The sequence below is a fragment of the Lagenorhynchus albirostris genome, chromosome 2 (assembly GCF_949774975.1).
Source record: "Lagenorhynchus albirostris chromosome 2, mLagAlb1.1, whole genome shotgun sequence".
In the NCBI taxonomy this organism is placed as follows: domain Eukaryota; kingdom Metazoa; phylum Chordata; class Mammalia; order Artiodactyla; family Delphinidae; genus Lagenorhynchus; species Lagenorhynchus albirostris.
In genome coordinates this window covers 18086003-18110758 of record NC_083096.1, presented here as the reverse complement: position 1 = coordinate 18110758, position 24756 = coordinate 18086003, and the positions used below count along the sequence as shown (strand labels likewise).

General features: G+C 38.8%; 2 protein-coding genes across 3 annotated transcripts in view; one reads left to right on the top strand and one right to left on the bottom strand.

Annotated features, from left to right (window-relative positions):
• Nucleotides 1-1125, bottom strand: part of IARS2 (isoleucyl-tRNA synthetase 2, mitochondrial) — a 68804-nt gene extending 67679 nt beyond the window's left edge. The window contains exon 1 of the mRNA XM_060127225.1: nucleotides 771-1125. Within this exon, the coding sequence (XP_059983208.1) occupies nucleotides 771-1037 (267 nt within the window). The 5' untranslated portion in view covers nucleotides 1038-1125. The remainder of the gene's footprint in view (nucleotides 1-770) is intronic.
• Nucleotides 1126-1218: 93 nt separating this feature from the next.
• BPNT1 (3'(2'), 5'-bisphosphate nucleotidase 1) lies at nucleotides 1219-24695 on the top strand. 2 transcript variants are annotated; one of them, XM_060142046.1, is made up of 10 exons: nucleotides 1219-1357; nucleotides 4397-4539; nucleotides 8858-8985; nucleotides 12128-12232; nucleotides 12927-13034; nucleotides 14447-14495; nucleotides 15726-15817; nucleotides 19867-20064; nucleotides 22437-22542; nucleotides 23810-24695. In XM_060142046.1, the coding sequence occupies exons 3-10, from the start codon at nucleotides 8866-8868 to the stop codon at nucleotides 23956-23958; spliced, it is 927 nt and encodes a 308-aa protein (XP_059998029.1). In that variant the 5' UTR covers nucleotides 1219-1357; nucleotides 4397-4539; nucleotides 8858-8865; the 3' UTR covers nucleotides 23959-24695. The 2 variants fall into 2 exon arrangements, with proteins under 2 accessions (XP_059998029.1, XP_059998028.1); XM_060142045.1 differs by lacking the exons at nucleotides 1219-1357; nucleotides 4397-4539 and adding an exon at nucleotides 4546-4682.
• The last annotated feature ends 61 nt before the right edge of the window (nucleotides 24696-24756 follow it).

Here is a 24756-nt window from a genome sequence, read left to right as displayed (position 1 = left end):
TGAGAAAATATCTGCAACTGTCATAGTTCCAGAAATACAGAAGGTACTGGATAAAACACTTTAAAAAATTAGATGGCCAAAACAGGTTTGTGAGTCTAGAACTCTGAGAGCTGTCATAAGAATATTTAATCTAAGCATATTTACTTAGACAATACATCCAAAATATCAGGGATTTTAAAGACTCTATAATTACACAAACTAACAAGTGAATCTCTGCCCTTAGAAAATTCAGTCTAATACAGGAGACAGAGGCACAGTTTAGGAAGCGGACTCTGAGGAAGTAACCACACTACCTGACCTTTCAAACAAGCCGTAATTCCAACTAGGGACCTACTGATACCACAAGAGTGAGCTTCAACTTCTCATAATCGAATTTTTATTTATATGTGTACATGTTAATTTACTTTTTAAAAGCCACTGGAAAAGCGTTCAAATTCGACTGGTTCTGTCTAAGCTAAAACTGGGACTTCTATTCCATCCGTGCTGAGAATCGCTGGTTCCCCCTTAGCATTCCGCTCTGGAACCGGCCACCTCTATGGTACTTGCCTAGAGGTTTGTGCACTTCTGTTTTCACCCAATACAACCTGTGGGAAGCGCATGATTTCCACTGACCTGGTCGCAACACCCCCGGCCCAAAAGGGCCTGGAGCCTGCGGCCGGGTCCCGCCCCACCCGGGGTGTGAGTGGCCCAAGCGTGGCTCCGGGAAGGGCCCGTGTCCCCCCTCCCGAGGCCCCCCTCCCGGCCCGCGCCGCGCACAGGCCGGCCCGTACCTGTTGGACCTCCAGCTCCGTGTCGGGCTGCTGGCGGCCCAGCAGCTTCATGGGGAAGCTGGTCTGCGGCAGCAACACCGTGTCCCGATAGCTGCCATTATTCGAATTCTGCAGCTGGTTACTGGCCCCGGTGACTGACCGCACCAAAAGCTTCCTCGTCGCCCCTCGCCAGCCAGGCCGACGAGGAAGGCGGGGCGGCACCCACAAATTCCGGGCCACGGCCAGGGCCGCTGCTCCCGGCCCGCGAGGGCGCAGCCCGCAACGCATGGCGAGCCAGGCCAACCCCAGGCTCCAGAGAGGCGCTGGGGCCTAGCTTCCCGCCCGGCTCTGGAGAAGAGGGAGGCCAGAGCACCTGCGCGAGCCTTAGCAGGAGTGCGCAAGCGCGGGGCGGGGAAGGGGCGGGGAGACGCAGGGGGCGGGGCCACATCCGGGTCCCCGCGGCAACCATCCCGGATCGGGGCTGATACCCAGGCGCCGAAGGAGATGGGGCAGGTGCGACCGGCTCATATTTCAATCACAGCGGCCTGCCTTTTTAGAAAGTATATTTTCTTTAATCCAGTATAACCCAGATATTATCACTTCAACAGGTAATTAACAAAAATTACAAGTATGATATTTCACATTCTCTTCATGCTAAGTCTTCGAAATGTGCTATGTATTTTACACATACAGCACATCTCCATTTGGACTAGCAGCTTGCCAAGTGCTCAACAACTACACGGGGCTAATGGCTACCTTACTGGGAAGCACCGCCTTAGCAAGTACAGCCTACCTCCACATAACATGTTGTTGAATGCAACAGTGCTCTCTGTTTACTCCTAAAACCTGCACTGAGGGTACACTGAGCTATCAGAGCATAAGGCAACTCTCTAGGATACCCGCACACTTCTCTTCCCACCTGTTGGGCTCACAGTCGGTTGTGTTTATCCTTGAACTTGTTCATGCCAGTTGTACTCGCTGTGTAATTATACAATTTAATTATAAAAACCAGTGGATGGTAAATTTTGTTATACTTATTTGTAACATAATAAAATAAATGGTCTGACTTAACTCAGTTATTATGAAAATCAAATGAGATTGTGTAAGTAAAAGTCTTCTTAAACTAGAACTCCATGTAATGGCAGCCATTTGTTGATACTGCTCTCTGGTGAGTTTTGTTTTTTTTTTAATAGAAATTATTGTTTCTTTCTAATTACAAAACTTTGGGAGTTACAGAAGAGCACACAGGTGTAAATTGTTCACTAACCACCCTCTCCCCGAAACCAATTTTTTTTTTTAATTTTGGGCCCTGCCACATGCAGGATCTTAATTCCCTGACCAGGGACGGAACCCGTGCCCCCTGCATTGGAAGCACAAAATTCTAACCACTGGGCCACCAGGGAATTCCCAAAGCAATTTTTTTTTTTTAATGAAAACTAAGCTGATGTTCTTAAGAATCTAGTAAAGGCATGTCTCTAAAAAACAAGAACAAACTGCTGTTGAATTAGATGAAGCTAAAACAATTGTAAAGTAGTGGGGAAAACATTGTAAAAATTTTGTAAGTATTCTGCTCTTAGAGTTTTCCTAATTGTCTAACCTACAAAACCAGATGGTGCAGTATGGCTCTGCATTGTCAGGAAAGATAAAGCAAAATTCCAATCTGGGGACAGAAGCTCTAAGAAGGTTTGGACACTCCTACACTGTTGATGGGAATGTAAATTGGTGCAGCCACTGTGGAAAACAATATGGAGGTTTCTCAAAAAATTAAAAACAAAACAACCATATGATCCAGCAATTCCACTATTGGGTATGTATCCGAAAAAAACAAAAACACTAACTGGAAAAGGTACATGCACCCCAATGTTCATAGCTGCATTATTTACAAAATTGTCAAGGTATGTAAGCAACGTAACTGTCCATCAACAGATGAATAGATAAAATGTGTTATGTCTATAAACAACGGAACACTTCTCGGCCATAAAAAATAATGAAATTTTGCGTTTGCAGCAACATGAATGGACTTGGAGGCCATTATGCTAAGTGAAATAAGTCAGAGAGAGAAAGACAAATACCGTTATGGTATCACTTATACATGGAATCTAAAATATACAATGAACTAGTGAATAAAACAGAAAAGAAGCAGACACAGATATAGACAGCAAACTAGTGCTTACCAGCAGAGAGAGCGGAAAGGGAAGGGGCAATATAGGAGTAGGGGGAAAAGGTTATTATGGGATTATACGAAATCATGTGCAAAATTTTTGAAAATTGTATAGCACCATAGAATTTAATGAATCTTTTACCCAATAAAAAAATGGGGCTTCCTTGGTGGCGCAGTGGTTGAGAATTCTCCTGCCAATGCAGGGAACATGGGTTAGAGCCCTGGTCCGGGAGGATCCCACATGCCTCAAAGCAACTAAACCCGTACACCACAACTACTGAGCCTGCGTGCCACAACTACTGAGCCTGCGTGTCACAACTACTGAGCCCACAAGCCACAACTACTGAAGCTCGCATGCCTAGAGCCCATGCTCGGCAATGAGAGAAGCCACCACAATGAGAAGCCCACTTTCCGCAACTAGAGAAGGCCTGTGCACAGCAACGAAGACCCAATGCAGCCAAAAATAAAAATAAATAAATTTATTTTTTTTAAGTGAAAATAAAATAAAGCATATGAAACTAGGAAAATAAGAAAAAAAAAGGCTTGGACAGATTGTTGTGGGGTTTTTTGATTGTTTTTCTTTTTTAGCAACGAGAATGCAGTGATGGGTTATTTATTTAATTTTAAAATGTTTAAAAATAAAGCAGTTTTATTAATATAAATGATACCTTTAACAAAAAAAAAAGACTGTTCCCTTTGATAATTTTTCTTACCCTGAATTCTACTCTGATGAAACAGTGGGTTTGGCTTTCTAATTAATCAGAGAATTTCTGTCTTTAAATGGATGAGTTTAAACAATTTACATTTGTTGTTATAACTGATATGTTTGCTATTAACTCTGTCATCTTATTTTATGTTGTTATATTTTAATGACAGTGCCCTACTTTTCAATACTGAAAAAAAAGATCATTGCCTCTTCGATCTGCTGTTCTCACCGCAGGTTGGCTCCCACATGGACACAGAAATACAGGCAGACACAAGAAGTGTGCTCCTTAAATATGTGGTGAAAGCCGAAATGAATAAACAGGCAATTTTTGGTTTTGCTTGTTTGTTTTTACTTTTGGCAGTGCAATAAAAGTCGTAATTAGGTTTTTTTTTTTTCTGTGCTTCAAAAAAACAAACAAAAATAATTAATATGGTACATCCGACCAGGAAGAGAAAAAATCTCCCAGGACTAATCAGTAGCCGAATGAAAGGGTCACAGACCCTTTCAGGAATCTGATAAATGCTTAAAAAAATAAAAATAAACGCTAGTAACACACTTCTGCATAAAGTTTTCTTAGGGGGAACAGACGTAGGGGCGTCGCGGACCACCTGAAGCCAGTCCACGGACTCGTAGGGTTTCGAGGTTAAGTAGCCGCCTGCCGCCACGGGGCGGTATCACTAACCGGACAAATATCTTAAGAGTAAACTGTGCGCACAAAGTGGATTGGAAGACACCTGAAACCAGAATGATTACTTAATACACCTTTCGGTTTGACTTCAGGGGACTGGAGCCTATGGAAAGCTTGGAAAGCTTGGAGAAAACACGGACAAGTGGAACTTTCCGGCGGTCTGAAATCAGACCGGGCGGTGGCAAAGTAGCTGTTCTGCGCCTGCGCCGAACTTCCCGCATGCTCAGTAGCTGAGGTAGGTTTAGTCTGCATCCACTGAAGACCTATCCGCGGAGGGTAATCGCTGTACTGGACGCTGCGGGGGACCTGTTGCTTGGTAACGCTTTTTTGGTTACCCCTGAAGTCTCTTTCGTCTGACTTGGTGCCAGTCTTGTCACTGTAAGTAATTTTCTCTCCTGCGGGGCAGCGCAAGGGCCTTAGGCAGATCTGAGTAGTTTATTGGTCCCCTAACTCCACCCCTCTGCACAGATATGAAGAGATTCAAAGGATTTATGTTAAAAAAAAATTACGCAAATCAGAGTACTTTTCCAGATATTCCGATATCGGACCTAGATTCTTCAGTGTCAGCATTTTGATTGTTTACCTGTGCCCCGGGGTCTTTTTATGGCCATATGTTGTTGAAATAACAAGGCAGACTTAGACGGTGAGTTCTTTAGTGCATCCAAATTTAGAGACTGTCTTACGCCTAAAATTAAATTTCGTTAAAATAGCAGACATTCTTCCTACTGCCTTTTCTGGTTGTAGACTTGCTTTATTTATTTAGATTCCCTGAAAATGTGATTGCTAGTTTAAAAGATGTGTACATTTTACTGTTAATAAGATTTTCAAAAAAGCGGTTTCACCACTTTACATCCTCGCTAATAATGCTCAGGAGGATCTTCCCTCACACTCCAGCCAACACTGGGCAAACTTTCTTATCTATGCCAGTCTTACATATGAACAATCATTTCTCATTGTTTTAGATTGCATTTCTTTCATAATTAGTGAAATTGAGCATTTCACGATTTAATGGCCTTTGCTTTTATTTTTCTAAGTATTGCCTGTTGGCGTCGCTTCCACATTCTTCTGTTGAATCATTCATCTTTTACATATTGATATATGTAAACCCCTTATGTAACAAAATTAGCACATTTGTCTAGTATGTGATACAAATTTTTGTTATCATTTTGTCACTCATCTGTTTGCTTTGTTTATGGTATTTTGGCTATATAAACATTTTAATTTTTATGCCTTCAGATTTATGAATATATAATGGATTCTTGGTTTTAGTCATGTTTAAAAGTGCTTTTCCAAATTTATAAAACATTTCAGTCATGTTTTATCCCCATACTTTTATAGTTTCATTCTTTACTTTTAAAATCATGCATTGATCTGGAATACACATTGATATAAAGAAGGCAAAAAGATTCCAACACTTTTTTAAAAGATTAACAATTGTCCCCACCGTTTTTTGCACAATTAACTTTCCTCCATGATTTGAATTATCACCTTTAGTGTATTTGGATCTATCTCTGGAATTTATTTGATTGCATTGATTTGTCTCTCAAATTCTGCCCGGGACTAAACTTTTAATTACTATAGTTTTATATCATATTTTGATATATGCTCATTTCTCTTTTTTTCAGAATTTGCTCTGTTATAGTCAAGTTCCAAAAGATAAATTATCTTAGTATTTTGAGTGGGAACTCACCATTTATTTATTTATTTATTTTTCTTTTTTTTTTTATGATTCTGGCAGCTTTATTGAGGTAAAATTATCATACAATCAATGTAAATATTTAAAGTGTATAATTTGATATAATTTGTTTATCCACTCACCTGTTGAGGGACATTTGGGTTGTTTTCAGATTTTGTCTGTCACAAATAAATCTGCTATAAACATTCATGAAGAAGTCTTGGGACTTCCCTGACGGCCCAGTGGTCAAGAATCTGCGCCTCCAGTGCAGAGGGCATGGGCTCGATCCCTGGCTGGGGAACCAAGATCCCACGTGCCGTGCTGTGTGGCCAAAAAATTAAAAAAAAAAACAAAAAAAAAACAACCAAACAAACAAAATTCATGAAAAGTCTTTGTGAGCACTTACACTTCTTTTTCTCTTGGCAAATAGCTAGGAGTGGAATGCTGGGTCAGCCAAACTGTTTCCCAAAGTAATTGCACCCTCTTACATTCCCACCCGCAATGTGTATTACTCTAACCAGTGTGTTGTAAATGATGAGGTCTCCCACTGGCTAGTGGGTGCATGAACTCCCAAGCCGTGTGAGCTCTGAAGATCACACCTACTGTTCCTTCAGGTAGTTTCCTCACCTGCCTGCACTGATTAGCAGGTCTCCAGAGGTCTCTCTGGTACTCTGCCCTGCACACTCCTATCATCTTGGCCTCCGCAGACACCCAGCTCCATCTCCTCAACTTGGATACTACTGCACTCCCCCTGGGTTCCGATTTCATCATTTATTTTAAGAACCTAATCCTCATATGCTCACCACCTTTATATTGAATTCAAGATACCTCTCCCAGGCTATGAGAAGAAATGGATCATTGATTCCTATTGTTTTTGTCCTTCTGAACTAGCCATGTTGACAGCTGTAAAGATTCCTTAAATGATAGGATATTAGGTTGATTGCCTTAAATGTTGTACAACCTTTTTTCATACTCCAAGCCTCAAGCCCAGAACATTATGAAAAAGAACCTGTGCTGTGATTCTGGGTCATATTGGTAATATTATATCCTCAGAGTCAAAATAATGTTGCGGAAGCTATAGGATTTTTTTTTTTTTTTTTTTTTTTTTGCCATTAACGCGGCCCTAATGTCCCTGCAGGATAGCCAGCAATGAGAATAATCATTGTAATAATGGTTAGCCAGCATTATTTAGTGCTTACCTTGTGCCAGAGACTGATTTAATAATTACCATGACTCTGTGTTATAATACTATTGCTAGCTCCATTTTACCAATCGAGGCACAAAGAATTTAAGTGGCTTTCCCAAGGTCACACAACCAATGTGTGCCAGAGCTAGGGATTGAACACAGGAAGTAGGCTTCAGTGCCTGTGCCTTTAATCCCTGTTTTTGATGAGCTTTCAGAGAGACATGCTTACAAAAGTTAGTGTTTTACAAGCCAGAAGGTGTAAAACTAGTAGAGAAGGAAGTACAGTGGATGTAATCTGAACTGCTGGATGTAATCTGGATTTAACCTGTAAACTGGATGTAATCTGAGCTGCTATAAGGAAGTTAAGGACTTGCAGCTTCATTTTATTGACATATTTGATAAGTATCCTTTCTACATCCTCCTCTTCCACAGCACTTTTGAAAAGATGCGTTCAACAAATTCTTTAAACTGTATTTAAGGTAATGGCTAAAGAGAAAAAGACAGTCAGGGCCAGAGTCCTGCAATCTGTCAACCAGTGACGCTTTTCCAACTTGAAAGTGAATCATGAATAAAATTATGGGGTAACATTGTTCACCTAGTTATGAGTACACCTAACAGTGGCTCAGGATGGGGGATGAGGGCAGTTGGACCATGATTCAGTCCCAACTAAGGCTCAGCCCACCCCACTGGGAATTTGGAAGCTAGGAAGGCCCAGCAGAATTGGGGTGGCAGTCCAGCTGGAGTGAGGAATGGCCTTTACACCCCCCTGTTGACCAGTTTCAGGTGAAATGAATTCCTCAGCAGATAAATTCCTAAAGACGTGGCAGCCAAAGACCATCTGTTGGCAGCCCTCTCAACAGCTGGGGAAGTAAGTCCTTCAACCCCAGAGGGAATCTGGGTGATGTATCCCAGCATCAAAGCAGTCAATAAAATTGCAGGATTTGAATCTGTATTTTCAAAAAGGAAAGTACTTGATCCTAAAGACTGTTTTTTTCATAGTTTTTAATTGGGCCAGGGACTGCTTGACACTCATTACTTTTCCAAATGCTTGGTCTTCAGTCCAGTGGTTATCCTGCTTGTTCTCTTTATTTTGCTACTGATGAGGATGGTAGCCAATAACCAGCAGATTAAATTTTATTCAATCTCTAAAGGAATATTCATTGAGTTTCAGAAACTAAATGTAATCACAGGCAGTCCCTCCCCTTTTTAATTACTTCCCACATACACACACATCCCTTATGCTCTTCATACCTCTGTCAGCACTTACCAGTTTTATGTTATAGACATTAGCTTACAGTATTTTACCCTCAGCCCACCAAAATATTAGCTCCTTAAGGGCAGATATTATACCTTATTTTTTAGCCCCTGCAGCACGTCCACAGCTTTTGTACATTACATTTGTCATACATAAAACTTATTCACATGTTTATAGTCCTGGGCCAGTTACCCCCATGCCTCAAAATGTCCCATCTGCAGAGAAAAAGAATACTATAGAATTTATTGGGAGAGCTAATGCTGAAATGGAGTCTTTTTCCAAGTCTCTCTTAGTAAATGTTTATTAGAGAATCTATACAGTTAATTGAAGCAGTCTCAAGTAAACACTCAATACCAATATGTTGAATTGAATTCAAGTAAATGAAACCAGCAGTTGGCTTTGAAAGTAACATAACATTTCTCTCGATTTTCCTTTAGGGCACATCATGGCTTCCAGTCACACTGTGTTGATGCGGTTGGTGGCTTCAGCATATTCTGTTGCTCAAAAGGCAGGAACGATAGTCAGGCGTGTTATTGCTGAAGGAGACCTGGATATCGTGGAGAAGGTACTGAAAGTCTTGTCTCATTTCATACTAACTCTGTTTTTGTCCCTTGAGGTTTAGTTAAAAGGATATAATAATCTGGACAGACTTTAATAGTTGAAATACTCAATGGCTCCCTTATGGGGATTGCAAGACCCTTAGTTCAAATGGGCTCCATTTCTGCTCTGCAGAGGACTCTAGACTTCCTACCTCCAAAACCTTTACTTATATGACTGGGCCTTCTAACCGCTGTCTAGCTCCAGAGCACTGGAACCAAGCTTCATATCCTGAAGTAATCTACTTCATGCAAAGCTGTGCAGTCCTTGGTGAACTTGACATGTTTGGTAACATTTGGCATTTAAATAAGTATCCCCTATATTCAAAGCTTTAAAATGTTTTTTCTGCATGGAAAAGAAACCTAAAGCAAAGGTTTTCTTTCCAGTATGGTAATTAAAAACTTAGGTAAATTAACAGAAAGATAGTTTATAGTGTTAGTTGATTCTTAAAAGAAATCCCACCATGCATGTGTTCTAGTTTAAAATATAATTTCTTCCACAAGATTTTATGATTATTTCACATTACAAATTTTTTTGTTTTATTTTTGCGGTACGCGGGCCTCTCACTGTTGTGGCCTCTCCTGTTGCGGAGCACAGGCTCCGGACGCGCAGGCTCAGTGGCCATGGCTCACGGGCCCAGCCTCTCAGCGGCTTGTGGGATCTTCCCGGACCGCGGCACGAACCCGCGTCCCGTGCATCGGCAGGCGGACTCTCAACCACTGCGCCACCAGGGAAGCCCTGTCATAATCTTTAAGGAAAATTGTATTGTAATTTTTCCCAAGTGGGAAAATTTTAGGATATGATAAACATTTTAATGATTTGAAATAGAGATGTAGTTAAGATGCTCCTTTATGATTAGTCAAGCATCTATTTAAGGCTATTTGTATAAAAAAATAAGGACCTTATATATATAAGTAAAAAACAACTTAGAAATAAGTTCCTGTGAACTAATTATAGGATATTCAACATAACTACTTTTAAGAATAAAAATCACAAGAACTAGTGAAATAAATCTCATTTCCTTTTTTGATAGATTTATGGGCTTAATAGTATAGGAAATAGATATAGGGTATCTTGATTTTGAAATCAAAATTGATTTGAATCAACTTTTAAAAAAATTTGTTATGGTCCCTCATTTTCCATTTTCAAAAAGCATTCAAGCTATTTATAATATATAGATGATATCTCTCATCCCCCATCCTGAGCCACTGTTAGGTGTACTCATAACTAGGTGAACAATGTTACCCCATAATTTTATTCATGATTCACTTTCAAGCTGGAAAATGGTCACTGGTTGACAGATCGTAGGACTCTGCTCCTGACTGTCTTTTTCTCTTTAGCCATTAACTTAAATACAGTTTAAAAAAATTGTTGAATGCATCTTTTCAAAAGTGCTGTGGAAGAGGAGGATGTAGAAAGGATACTTATCAAATATGTCAATAAAATGAAGCTGGAAGGGCTAGTTGTTGTATTGGATTACAGAATAAGTATTCAAAATAGTTGCAAACTCTGAGAAAGGTGGGCCAAATTCAACAAGATATCACAATAGGAATAAAGTCCTATATTAATGTTCAAGTAATAAGGGGGGAGTCTGATTCAAATTTTTGTGAAAAAGAGGTTTTAGTTGATCACATACATGCTCAATGACAAGCCAACAATGTAAAACAGCTACTTTCAGAAGGCTACTAATCTTACTGTCTTTCCTTTTTTATTGTTTTCTCTATCATGAAACATAGGAAGTGGAGAAAAACAGCAAAAAGTACAAAATCATCTATTAGGCCACCACTGCCAATATTTTGGATCATATCTTTGCATATTTTTCTCTTAGCATTATTTATTTTGTTTAAATTGATTTTCTCTTGTGATTATATTAGATGGACCACTTTGTAGCCGATAGCTAAAGAGTAATAGAAATATAGTGTTCAAGTTAGAAAGAAAGATAATAACCTCACTGTCCTCTCTACTGGTCAGACACTTCTAGTACTTGATATCCACTTGTTGACACCTCATTTTAAAAGAGGGCAAAAACAGATTTGTCACACAAAGTATCTAGAATGGTGAGATCTGGCACTATGTCGGTAGAAAGAGCAGGGAATATCTTATCCTAGAGAAGAGTTGGGAGAGCTTTCCTCATAGAGTTGAATGGCTATCAATGTGTCTTTTTTTCTCTGGAGCAGTGGTCTCTAAACTTGATTGATAGGTAAGTAATCTTCAATTTCAAAAATTCTTTTAAGTAGTTTCATTCCACAGATATTTACAGAGCACCTACTGTGTGCCAGGTACAGTTCTTTAGAAAATAAAACAAAGATCTCTGCCTTTGTGGCACTACATTCTAGCAAAATTGTTCTTTACATTGAGATAATCAGCAAACTTCACTGTGGCAGAAAACAGTTTGATTTTCATAGTCATTCCTTATCTCACTACGAAGTATTGCGAAAGATCTGCTATTTAAGATAAAATAATGTGTAAATCCACCTAAACAGGCATGTATAAATTGCAACATGTCCTAATTCTCTGAAAGCAAGCTAACCAAGGAAGTGGTCACTGTCTTTCACAAGTGTGACTATATGAGTTATGGATTGAGTTGAGTGCCATAGGTGAGTTATGTAGTAAATACTACTGCCATTCACTTTTTTTTTTTTTATAGTTTAGAAATAAAAATTTTGAAATAAGAAATAACGAATCATTCTGAGGACCTCTTGAATTATTAAAATTAGGATTGAGTGGAGTTTATAGAAAGATCCATATAAGAAATACCTTTTAAATAACGAAAGAGTTATTTATTATTATTAACTGCCTTGAAAATTGTGAATTTCTTGTCTGTCAACCTGCTTAAGCAAAAGATTAACATAGAGATCTTATAAAAGGAATTTGTGAACTGGGGGAGAAAATATTCTAAGTAATTTAAAAGCTCCTTTCCAAACTTTAGCCACTATAAATCCCATGAGAAAAACCCAGCCAAGAAACTGACTCATATGATGTTAATTTAAGCTTGATCAATCTTAAAACAGACAGTGTAATTTAAATGGATATAGATAATCACGCATGAGGCATCAAAGAACAACTTATTTCATACTTAGTTCTGCTAAAATGTGCATTCTTTGTTGCAGACCTGTGCAACAGACCTGCAGACCAAGGCGGACCGATTAGTTCAAATGAGCATATGCTCTTCTTTGGCACGGAAATTCCCCAAACTAACAATTATAGGGGAAGAGGTAAGACTATCATATATTTTTTTAAATCCCTGTTTACTGTATGGATTTGTAATTGCCCCTTTAGTGATTTATACACTACTTTTATGATTTCAAGCATTATATTTTTGTGTTTTAACACAAAAATAACTATCATTTTTCTTGGACTTTCAGAAAATATCTGCTTTTAATATTTTGGTTTATTTCTAGCCCACATATGTCAGTTCTTGACCATAGATGATATGGTTACTGTTGTGACATTCAACATACAAAGTATAAGATGGGTGGAGTTCTAGAACTTTGGAATAAAATGGGTTTTATGGTTCCTGTTTTTTTTTTTAATTAAGGCTTATTTGCATACTTATTCAAAGACTAACACTGTGAAGGTGAAGGAATTGACATCTCATGTATTTGAGAGTTAGACATAGCTGATAGCAGAGTCACTTGTGTAAATAGGTGTATACTACTTAAAAATTCTTTTCTTTTTAATCCTTGAACAGGGATCCTTTGAAGTTGGGATCCTTTGTAATCAACTTTGATGAGCCATATGTGGTTGTTTTTGCAATTTTATTCGGTGTGCTTTAAAAGCTCTAAATAGAAATGGTAAACAGGAAGGACTAGTGAAACTTGTGATACTGCATTTCTTCTTGTTGCTGAGACAGACGGTATTCTGTAAACAGGAAACCGCTTCGGTCATCATCTGTGTTCTCTGCTTTAGGATCTGCCTCCTGAAGACGTGGATCAAGAGTTGATTGAAGATGGTCAGTGGGAGGAGATACTGAAGCAACCATGCCCATCACAGTACAGTGCTATCAAAGAGGAAGACGTATGATCCATGTTATTACTTAACTTTCTATTTATCTTCAGTTTTTGTCGTAGTAAAGGAAATAAAATTTGCCATCATGATGAAAACTTGGTAGTTATAAAACAAGGGAAACCAGGAACTTGAAATCTTTCAGAGCCAACATATAAGTGCCTGGCAACCATATGGGATGTCTGACCTATTCACTTCGAGTTCATTTTCTCATTCTATTGATTTCCTCTTCACTCTAAAACTGTTATTAAAAATACTTTTGGGGGAATTCCCTGGCAGTCCAGTGGTTAGGACTGGGTGCTTTCACTGCTGGGACCTAGGTTCAGTCCCTGGTCAGGGAACTAAGATCCCTGAAGCCGCGTGGCATGGCCAAAAAACGAAATACTTTTAGGGAGAAAATCTAATTTGTTATTTAGTAAATTTGGTAGTAAAACATTTCATTGGTAGTTGGAGCTGGAAGGAGATGAAATGGATTGCTACCTTATATTTTTGGAAGGCCATAAAAATTACCCCCCTTGCTTTTGATTGTTGCTTAAATTAAATCTATGACTTCAGATAACTATCACACTTCTTTAATTTTTGAGTTTTAATTTATGTAACACTCATTCGTTGAGCACTTACTATGAGTAAGGCACTTTGTTCTGTGATATGCAGTATAGAAAAAAAGATGTGTCTCCCGTCAGAAATATGCCCTCACAAATTTACATCAAGCATCTAGTGGTTAATGGCTGCGTATCCTGAATCATATTAAAAGTCCTAAGAAGAGGGGACTTCTTTTTTATGCTACTGCCAGTTTTATAAACCATTCATTTTTCTTGGCCGCATATACGTGTGTCCTTACAATAATCAGACTGTCATTATTTATCTTAAATCAACATTTATATATAAAAATGAGTAGCATCCACACAAAACATTTTTGGTGCCACTTTAAAGTTTTCCTTATATCACCATCTAGAGCCCAGGATGTTCATGGCCACATGTTTAGTGTTCAGGTAACAATAAACTTTTACCAGTTAACCATTTTATATCAAAATTTTTTTATTGAAGTATAGTTGATTTACAATGTTGTGTTAATATTTTACTTAATATTTTACTTTTTTACTATTATTTTTTAATTATTTTTAATTATTATTTAATTATTTTAAAATTATTTTTATTTTTAATTATTTTAAATTATTTTTATTCTAATTATTATTTTTAATTTTTAATTATTTTAATTATTATTTTAATTATTTTTAATTATTACAAAATTATTACAAAAAATTATTACAAAATTATTACAAAAAATTATTACAATGATGACATTGGCTTAAGCCACCCATAATATAATTTCAAAAATTAAAAAAAAAGATAGTTTTAGTTTATCCATTTAAATCAATTTTTTAAATTTTATATGCTCAATTTGGACATTTCCTCTTTTTTAGCTTGTGGTCTGGGTTGATCCTCTGGATGGTACCAAGGAATATACTGAAGGTTGGTATCTCTTTTATATTTGTATTTGACAGCAGTAGGACTAATATATGATGTTTAGTTGTAAACATTTAATCTCCTTCAAATACCACCCCCCCCATACTCCACCAGTCCCACAATCCTAATGTCCCCTAGATGAAAATAACTAACATTAAACCAGTGTAACCGAAGGGACTATACTGAACCCCCAGCTTTATTGGGTAGAAAAATGATGAAAAGTGTCACTGTATCGCCTTGCTCTGCCACCATCCCATGCCCATCCCTCGCTAGCTTCCTCTGCGAACTGCTGTCTCACTTCACAGCCTCACCTCTAAAGATGGGTTTTGAAACACAGTGCAATATTTCTCCTTCCTGAAATTATCTAAGATGAGCAAAATTAGAAGGCAGCAAATTAAAATAAAGTTGGCAACGCTGAAGTGAGAAGTGCCAGGCTCAGAGCCAGAGTGGTAGGTTTTAGGAGCGTAGCATAAGCTTAGATTCTTATTTTTGAGAGGAAGATCAACGTAGCTTTTCTTATATTGGTTCTCAGCTGAAAAAAGAAAACTGTCTCGTAATTCCTAGAAAAAACTCTCTCTGCCCTTGGATGAGACATATCTACGAGGAGTGAATCCTGTAGTACGTGTGAAAATGTCTCTGTAATCCATTGAGAAATAGGGGCGCTCTAGGCAGCTTCAGTGCATGTAAGAACACCTAAACAGCTCATTCAGCTCTCAACCCCGACCTCCAGAGGTTTTGATTCACTAGCTCTGCAAAGGAGCCTGAGAATCTGTACTGAAAAAATTGAGCCAGTTAATTCTAATGCTGCTTGTTAGTCCATTGGCCCCACTGTGAGAAGTCTTAATTTAGGGGCTTGAAATGCAAATCTAGAGAGTAATCCTGCAATCGAGAGTGATCTAGCAGGCAGAGGTGAGTCGGATGGTGGTAGAGGGGGGCACAGAGGAATCTGATGATGATGGCTGCAGAGTTATGGCTGATTTACTTGATTGGTTTACAGATGATTACTAATGGGACCATGAGACGATGTGTATCAATTCAATTAAGTGGCTGTAGTCCCTACTTCTGTCCCTGGCCATCTCTCATAATTTGTGTATTTTGCCAGAGTAGGTTTAATCATGGATGAATCATTGCAAATTCCTTACCTTTATTGCAAAAATAACTTGGAGCCATTGATGTGCTGATGATGAGTCATAACCTGAGAAGGTTATGTAATTGATACAAATTTCTTCTTTTTAGGTCTTCTTGACAATGTAACAGTTCTTATTGGAATTGCTTATGAAGGAAAAGCCATAGCAGGAGTTATTAACCAGCCATATTACAACTACCAGGTATTACTATAAATGATACCAAAATATTTTATTAGATAAATAATTATGGTATTATATGATTCTTAATGTTATCTGATCCAATGATTTCTAGCTTGGTTGCACATGCAATCATCTGAGGGAGCTTTCCAAAGTAAGGATTCCCAGGTTATACCCCAGATGTATGGAATCAGGTCCTCTGGGGGGTGTTGATACCAGGAATGTGTATGTATGTATGTGACTGTACACAGACACACTGTATGATTTGCACATATTTGTTATGTATGCCTTATGATTCAAATCATAAGCAAAAGTGTGGGAATTACTGATATGGCTCTTGGTTAGCTTGGTCATTGAGACACCTGATTTACAGGTGGTGCTTGAAGCACGTTGAAGAAATGAACCATTTCAACCAAGAAAAGAGGCTAGCCATGTGGTTTTGCAGGTAATACTACATAGTGCCTAAATTATAGTCAGCATTAACTAAACATGTTCTTGTACTCTTTTCTCTCATTTTGTCTCTCTAATCTGCTTTGACTTTCTACTATACTCCCAAGAAATTGTCTTCCTTAGAAGTAAGAGGCTAATGTAATTCCAAATCAGGAATATACTGTTAGATCACATTAAATGTTAAAGGAAATTGTTGCAATAAAATACTTAAGGTATTTACGTTAGTGTGACCTTGATAGAACTTTGGAGAAACAAAGTAACCAGAGTGGGGACTATTACTTCTGAATCTCTAATTTGAGTTGAGAGCAGGATTAATCTCTAGTTCTAGGATAAGTTTGTTGTTTTTCATATCATTTATGTGATTATAACTTTTTATTTATAATCGTGTGCATCTTACGATTATTCAGCAAAACTATTTATGCATTCATTACTGGGAAAGTCTCACATTGAACTGCTTAAGAGTCCATTCATTCTTTTAATACGACTAATGTTTATACAGTATGATACGCAGACACAAGTTTGCCGTTATCATGTAAACTTTAAAGCAAGTGAAATAGGGGCATTTAATTCATAGATAATATTGCAGTGCGTGGCACCTTCTATCAAAAAAGGATCTAAGCGCTTAGGAATTGTTGACAATTTCCATCACTTCTTTCTGAGATTAGAAAAATTGTATTCATTTTCCACAGAACAATGAAAATCAAAAGTTAAGGGAACCCAGGAGTGAAGCAAAGGTGAGAAAAATAGCTAGGCTTTTGGCTGCACTGGTAGGCAGAAAAGAGGTAGGCAACTTGTGGTACCCCAGTAGTCACTGTCGGTCCCACGTACCAGCTCATTTTCTCCTGCTCTGCTTCTCTCCTTTGTTACCTGTCCCTTCACCACATTCCCTTCTGTACACTTTCTTTCCCTCCTCTCTTCCTTCTCTCTTGCTTATGCCTTAAAATTTGTTGCAACCAGGAGAAAAGTTGCTTAGCTTTGTTGGTAGTTTTCAAGGCTGAATGTCCAATTTAAAGTCATTATCATCATAGCTAACATTTATCAAGAGCTTACTGTGTACTGACAGACTCGAGGGATTCACATGCATTATCTCATTCTGATACTCACCAAAGTCCTTTAAGGAAGCCTTTATCCCTGTTTTAAAGAAGAGGGAACTGAGACAAGTAACTTGCCCTAGTTGGTCAATGGCAGGTCTGGTATCTAAACTGCAGTCCAAGCTCTTAGCCACTGCTCTACATTGCTCTCTTGAGCCAGGTAGAAGACTTTTTATAGTTCAGACTTTATTACTGCTTCTAATAGATCCTGAAGCTGGGAAGCACTCAAAGGAAAGAGCATGGAATAGTGCAAAGAAACCCAGTCTGTCTGTATATCGGAGGTAGCTCCTTAACCATTAGGAATCTTACTGAACTCATCAATAAGGTGAAAATGTTAGCCTTTTTTACCCCCAGACAGTTGGTGTGGGAACTCTGAAGGAGAGAGTCAGCAAGAGAGGCTGAGAGATCAGGAGCACAGAGGAAGGCTAGTTGGCTGCCTCATGGGATTGCATTTACCTCATCAGGGCGCCAGATTCCACAGTCCCATCCTCTTTGCTGACATATTCATTCACAGAGGTCATATGAGTTTTTAGGGACCAGAGTCCTCATGTCCTCTATTTAGTATGCTTTCCTTTCTTTTTCAGAATAACTGGAGAGCTGAATTAATAAATAGGTTTCTTGGGCACATGAAATTAGTCTCAGCAATTGAGCTGAAGCATAACGAGCACACAGAGCCTCTCTGTACTTTTCCGATTCCAGCCTCTCCTATAGTGTAAACTCAAGAGGGAAGAGGGGAAGCACTTGAACATATACTGAGCCCCCAGTGCTTGTTTTTTGGTTCCTCTGTTGCCCCATTTGCTGGGAGTGCTGCCCGCACAAAGCCTTCAGCTCTCAGCCTCTTTGGGGATCGCCTCACCTGTGAAGAACCGCCTTGCCAGTGACACGCTCATTCCCAAGGTAGTCCATTTCTAGTGACTGATGATTGGAGGGGTGTAAAGGCCTGGCATCTCATCCCAGTTTGGGATGTGTTCTCCCCAGTTTGGTACAACTCTGAAGAGCCATTCTGGCTCCAGAGCTCCCCATGGGGTTGGCTGAAGCTGTGGTCGTGTCTGCATCACAGCTCGGTTTCTCCCTCTGCCCACTCCCCTCCCTTCCACAGGTGTTGATCTCCGCTTCCCAGGGAATCCAACCCTGCAGCCCAAGCATATTTCACTATAACAGCACCCAGAGTACTGCTGTAGGGTAAATAAGATGATGTGTGTGAAAGCATTTTGAGAAGTAAACCGAGGTAGTCTACTAGTTTAGTGATGACAAACATTGGCTTTTTAAAAAAATTCTATTTATTTATTTTTGGCCATGTCCTGTGGCATATGGGATCTCAGTTCCCCAACCAGGGATCGAACCCACGCCCCCTGCAGTAAAAGTGCAGAGTCTCAACCACTGGACCACCAGGGAGGTCCTGAAAAACACTGGCTTTGAACACAGATGAGCCTGAGTTTGATTATGATCTTCTTAGAGTCCTTGGTCAGGTTACGGAATGATTCCAAAACTCATTTTTCTCATCTGTAAAATAAGGATGATAATACTATTTCATGGGATTGTTCTGGGGATTAAATGAGATAATATATGTAAAGCACTTAGTATGGTGCGTGGTACATGTTTAGTATTAAGTAAAAATATATGTCTGTATGTCTACTCTATTGATATAGTGGTATTTTGACGACTTTGTGTTAACCTTTTATGCATCAGGTTTACTTTCCATGAAATACCGGTTATGTTTTTCTATATGAAGTGTATAGTTATAACAATGTGGCTGAAAGTTCTTTGAGCGCTGCAAAGGAAAATACAGATTCTGGGATTGCACTGTCATTGTCATTTTACCACCCCAATTGCCAGTAAAATCTTTTAACCCTGACCCCATTATACATGGCCACTCTTCAGTATCGGCATATGCACTCGCTTTGTCTCTATAGCACCATTATTATATTATCACCATTACCTATTCCCATAGTAATGTGATCCTTATTGTTCCTTGGACAATGAAAAGTAATCAATACACGGTGTTTCATTTCCTGGGGACTTTATGTACCTTTTGCAAACAGCTATTTTCAAATACAGTAATGAGATTGTTGGATAATTCTGAAAGGAACAGGAATCAGTATGTGATGTTGCCTTTCCTGAAGACTGCAGGGAATTCCAGGGAATTCCAGGGAATAACCAGAAGTTCCTTTCCGTACCTTTGGAACCCAATTATTATTATTTTTTTTGGCCGTGCTGTGTGGCTTGTGGGATCTCAGTTCCACGACCAGGGATAGAACCCAGGCCATGGCAGTGAAAGCCCAGAATCCTAACCACTAAGCCACCCGGGAACTCCCTGAAACCCAATTATTAACCAAAACAACAATGAGAACGATCAGTTGATGTTCTCAGGAAAATTTCTTTGTCGATGATACTGCTTTTGTACTTTATAACATTATCATGTTTTTATTTTTAAAAAAATCATGTTGCTAATATAACTAAATGTTCTATTTATGGTGAACCTTTCTCTCCAAATGATGACAAGCTTTGCCATTGTTTCACCCATTTACATAGGCAGGACCAGATGCTGTGTTGGGGAGAACAATCTGGGGAGTTTTAGGTTTAGGTGCCTTCGGGTTTCAGCTGAAAGAAGTGCCTGCCGGGAAACACATTATCACAACTACCCGGTCCCATAACAGCCAGTTGGTTACGGACTGCGTTGCAGCTATGAACCCTGATGATGTGCTGCGGGTGGGAGGAGCAGGAAATAAGGTACCAAAATCCATCCATCATCTACCCTGAAATGCAACTGAATTATTAAAATACTGCACTGTTACAAAATGTGAAATAAGAGTTTGGGAGAAGAGATTAAAGATTGTAATTTGCCATTAAAGACACATTTCAGCAACATGAATTTTTTTTTTTTTTTTTGGCCGTACCATGCGGCATGTGGGATCTTAGTTCCCCAACCAGAGATCAAACCTGTGCCCCCTGCAGTGGAAGCGTGGAGTCCTAACCACTGGACCACCAGGGAATTCCCTGAATTTTTTTTAAATGTTGTGGTTCAAGTCTTTTTTATCTAGGAGAATTCAGTGATAAGCCATTTGGATAAGACCCCGGGCCTCTTGCCAGTCCTCATTTTCTCAAGGATCCTTTTGGATTACTTCCCAGACCTTTCTTCTACAGACTCCAGGATGGGCCTGCCTGCCCCTTTCTGGATACTTACCCCATTCATTCACCTAGGCTCCCATCCTCCTGAGAACATTGTGAATTGGAACACAATTTGATCTCCATCCCTGATCTCTTCTCATCTGATTGCCCCTTGGTTGTCATGATGACATCCATCAGGTATCTCAAATTCGGCATCCCCAGTTGGAACGCATCCTCTTTCTACCTGCCCCCAGATGTGTTCCTCTCCCTACTTCCTATCTGCTTAATGGCACCGCCATTTTTCTAACTGCTCTAGCCAGACATCTGAAAGCCATCCTAGCCTCCTTCCTGCCTCACATCCTATCAATCTGATCCTACCTATAGATCTTCTTAATTCTTCCCTAATGTCTCATCCATCTCAACCGCCAGTGCCTTAGGTGAAACCTGTCATCATCCCTCAACCAGCCTTTACAGCAGCTTCCAAAGTGATCTCCCTCTAAAAGCATTTACTTATAAGAGGATGAAAAATGGAAGTTTAAAAATAGCAGCATTTTGAAAAAAATGTAAAACATTTCAAAGTAAAAATATATTCCTGATAGTCACTGAAATATGATTTCTCTTTGCCCCTACTTTTGTAACTACAAAATGCCATTACCTCTTTTATTCCCAAGGAGGTACCATTCCCCGTAGGAGCAAAGTCCCCACCCTACACAGCTCCCACCTTTTCTCCTTGCAAAGACCTTGTTGGGCAGTTCTTAACTTTTCTGCATCAAGGACCTCTTTGAGAATCGGACGAAAGCCACAGTCCCTCTTCCCTCAAAAAATGTACCTGGCATAGTTCTTGGCACGTAATAAGACTTGACACAGATTTCTTAAAAGAAAGAGAAAGCTTTTACTCAGAAGTCTGCAGCAAGGGTTAACGGTTTGAACGTGTCATTGAATACAGTAATCCTAAAAAGAATAGCTGGTTACCTTGTGTTCACTGAGGCTCTCCTTATTCTCCCAGGCTGGCCTCTTCATCTCAATATTTGAAGTCTGAATTTTACAGCACTAATTACTTTATAGTATAACCAAAAAATAAGTCAAGCAACTAATGAAAGGCTGATAGCAAGTTACTGCTGAGAGTCATGCAGTTTCTATCGGTGACCTCAGATTTTTTTTTTTGGCTACATCACGCGGCATGCGGGATCTTAGTTCCCTGACCAGTGATCAAACCCGCATCCCCTGCGGTAGAAGCATGGAGTCTTAACCATTGGACCACCAGGGAAGTCCCTCAGTGACCTCAGTTTTGTATGAATATTACAGGGCATTAGTAAGATGACTGTTTGATTTGATTTTTATTTATTTATTTATTGGCACACTGTGCAGCTTGCGGGATCTCGGTTCCCCAACCAGGGATCAAACCCGCAACCCCTACAGGGGAAGCACGGAGTCTTAACCACTGGACCACCAGGGAAGTCCAAGATGACTCTTTTAAAATTCATACTTTGGTAGCAGAAATAGCAACAGATATGATACCAAAACAAAGACTTATGAAACTGCTTTTAGACTAGTCAGCATCACATATCTGTTAGGATTTATTACAACCTATACACTATTGTACTGGTCGATATTTCTGTATCCTTTATATAATAATGGTCAAATTTTTTACAAGATTAAAAAGCTTTATTTTTTCTACAACAAATATATATTGCTTTTACTGTAAGAAGAAAAGAAAGCATAAAAAAGAAAACCTTATTTTAACTAACTTAGAATATAGAGACCATTCAGATATCCTCCTTGTAGCTTATTTGACTTCTTTTTTTCCCATCAGATACTACATTATTATGCATGTATTCTATATGTTTTTTCATAATACTCATTTACACCCGCTAAAGGCTTTAACCCAAGTCTGACAGAGGAATTGAAATATACTGATAGAAACAAGCAGTTTCTCTTTATTTGTACCTCAGTTATTTCATGGTTAAGGGATAATTATTCTCTTAACCTTACAGATTATCCAGCTGATTGAAGGCAAAGCCTCTGCTTATGTATTTGCAAGTCCTGGATGTAAGAAGTGGGATACCTGTGCTCCAGAAGTCATTTTACATGCTGTGGGAGGTTAGTCCATTTTATTTGGGGGAATTACAGTTTTTATACAGTTTTCGTACTATGCTAGGACATGATATTTCAGTAATGTTACTTTACCTAGACTCTTAGGATATAAAAGATAGAAGGAAAGTTAGAGGTTATCCAATCTAAGCCTCGCATTTCATAGGTGAGAAAGTAGATTTTCAGTGAATTCATTTTCCTTTAGTTACAGTTTCTCTTTTGGACCTTGATCTACACACAGTTCATTTAATTAAACCCTTATTAATTTATGGCTTTAATGCTTTTAGGGGTTTTTCTTCTTGAAAAGTAAAATATTCATCATCATCCTCATTAGTTTCTTTTGAACCAATATTGTATTGGTAAATGTCTCAGTGCTAGGGCTTAAAGATCATAGAGTTGGAATTTTTTTAATCTACCTACAAAAATACTACAGATATATACACAGCAAGATGATTTTTCTAATTCAAATAGACATCAGATCACATCTACTCTTTTTTTTTTTTTTTTTGCGGTATGCGGGCCTCTCACTGTTGTGGCCTCTCCCGATGCGGAGCACAGGCTCCGGACACGCAGGCTCAACGGCCCTGGCTCACGGGCCCAGCCACTCCGCGGCATGTGGGATCTTCCCGGACAGGGGCACGAACCCGTGTCCCCTGCATCGGCAGGCGGACTCTCAACCACTGCGTCACCAGGGAAGCCCCCACATTTACTCTTAAACACTTGACTTTTATTTTATCATTTCTCCTGGTACATTATTGTGTCGATATCTCAGCATATTACATGACAAGGAAGTTAAATTCATCACGATCCATTCTCATTAGAATGTTAAATGAGACTGTAATATAACACAGTTATGTTTTATGAACATACTTCACTTAAACTCTTACCAAATAAAATGTTGCTAATAAATGGTAGAATGAAGAAAACACTTTTGAAACCGGGAATCGTGGGTGATGGAGTATAACCAATAGGAAACGTAATCACTCCAGGAAAAGAGAAATTAATTGATACTGAGAAGTATAAATTGAAAATACTAAGTGAAATTATTTTAATGAGGCAGAAAAAATAATGATTTAGCCTTTAGTTAGTCAAGTTCCTCTGTAGTCTTAAATTGTAAGTGAATTAATACTTAACCTTTGTGGTCATGCATTATCTTCCTTATTTTATCCAGAATTCAATGGATATTATTATATAGGGAAGCAAGAAGCTGTTAGAAATAACTAGAAACATAATGATCCGATCAGCCATTGACATTGTATTGATGTTTTTTCCATAGGCAAGTTAACCGATATCCATGGAAATGCCCTTCAGTATAACAAGGAAGTGAAGCACATGAACTCAGCTGGCGTCCTGGCCACACTGAGGAATTATGACTACTATGCAAGTCGAGTTCCCGAATCTGTTAAAAATGTACTTGTTCCTTGAAGGGAAATCTCGTCGACTCAGCCAGGAGAAGGACTTGCTCCTCAAAAACCAATTGGATGGAATTTGAGCTCTACCTTTACTTCATTCGTTGTTGATCACTGATTTACATTTGGTTACTTAGGAGTAGAAAACTGAATTTTTAAACGTCTTGATTAATGAATCAACCAGACCAATTTTGACATCTGGAAAACTTGTAAAGTCAGTATATTTCACATTTCATTTTTCCTCCTTTTATTTGGAGCAGTGAAAGTAAAGCTTAGTTCCAACTGGCCATCCTGGTGCACTGTTGAATCAGCATTCCTGTTTTGTAAACCAGATTTCTTTAGGGCACAGAACCACAAGTTATTACCTAAATCTCATTCTTGTCTTTCACAGTAATGTAAAACGTTTTCCTACCCCCATTCTGAATACATTAAAATATCATTCTATATGTTGATGAAACAGATTTTGAAGAAACATTTCTTTATAATAAATTATTTAATTCTAGCTCTCTCTGTTATTCACCAGCATTTTTTGTTTTTAAGTAGTTGGAAACTATGTATTCTCTGCTGTGGGCATTACTTTATCCTTATGGCATCGTTATGCAGTTTAACTGTGGAAAGTTAGGTAATTGCTCCTATTCCTTCCAAAGGAAGATTATAATGTATGCTATCAAAATTATTCTGACATTCTGCCTAGGTTTTTAGTGTTTAGGACTCTGTCCTGTGCTTTTAAATAAATTTCTCTCATTGTATTAAGCAAGTGGTTTAAATTAATCATTCCCAAACCCACTGCATGTCAGAATCACCTGGGAAGCTT

Bases quoted from the DNA above. Each gene is read 5' to 3' on its own strand.
- BPNT1 (XM_060142046.1), top strand. From the start codon at position 8,866: ATGGCTTCCAGTCACACTGTGTTGATGCGGTTGGTGGCTTCAGCATAT. The intron at 8,986-12,127 runs GTACTGAAAGTC...TCTTTGTTGCAG, and splicing joins ACCTGGATATCGTGGAGAAG to ACCTGTGCAACAGACCTGCA. The intron at 13,035-14,446 runs GTATGATCCATG...CCTCTTTTTTAG, and splicing joins GTGCTATCAAAGAGGAAGAC to CTTGTGGTCTGGGTTGATCC.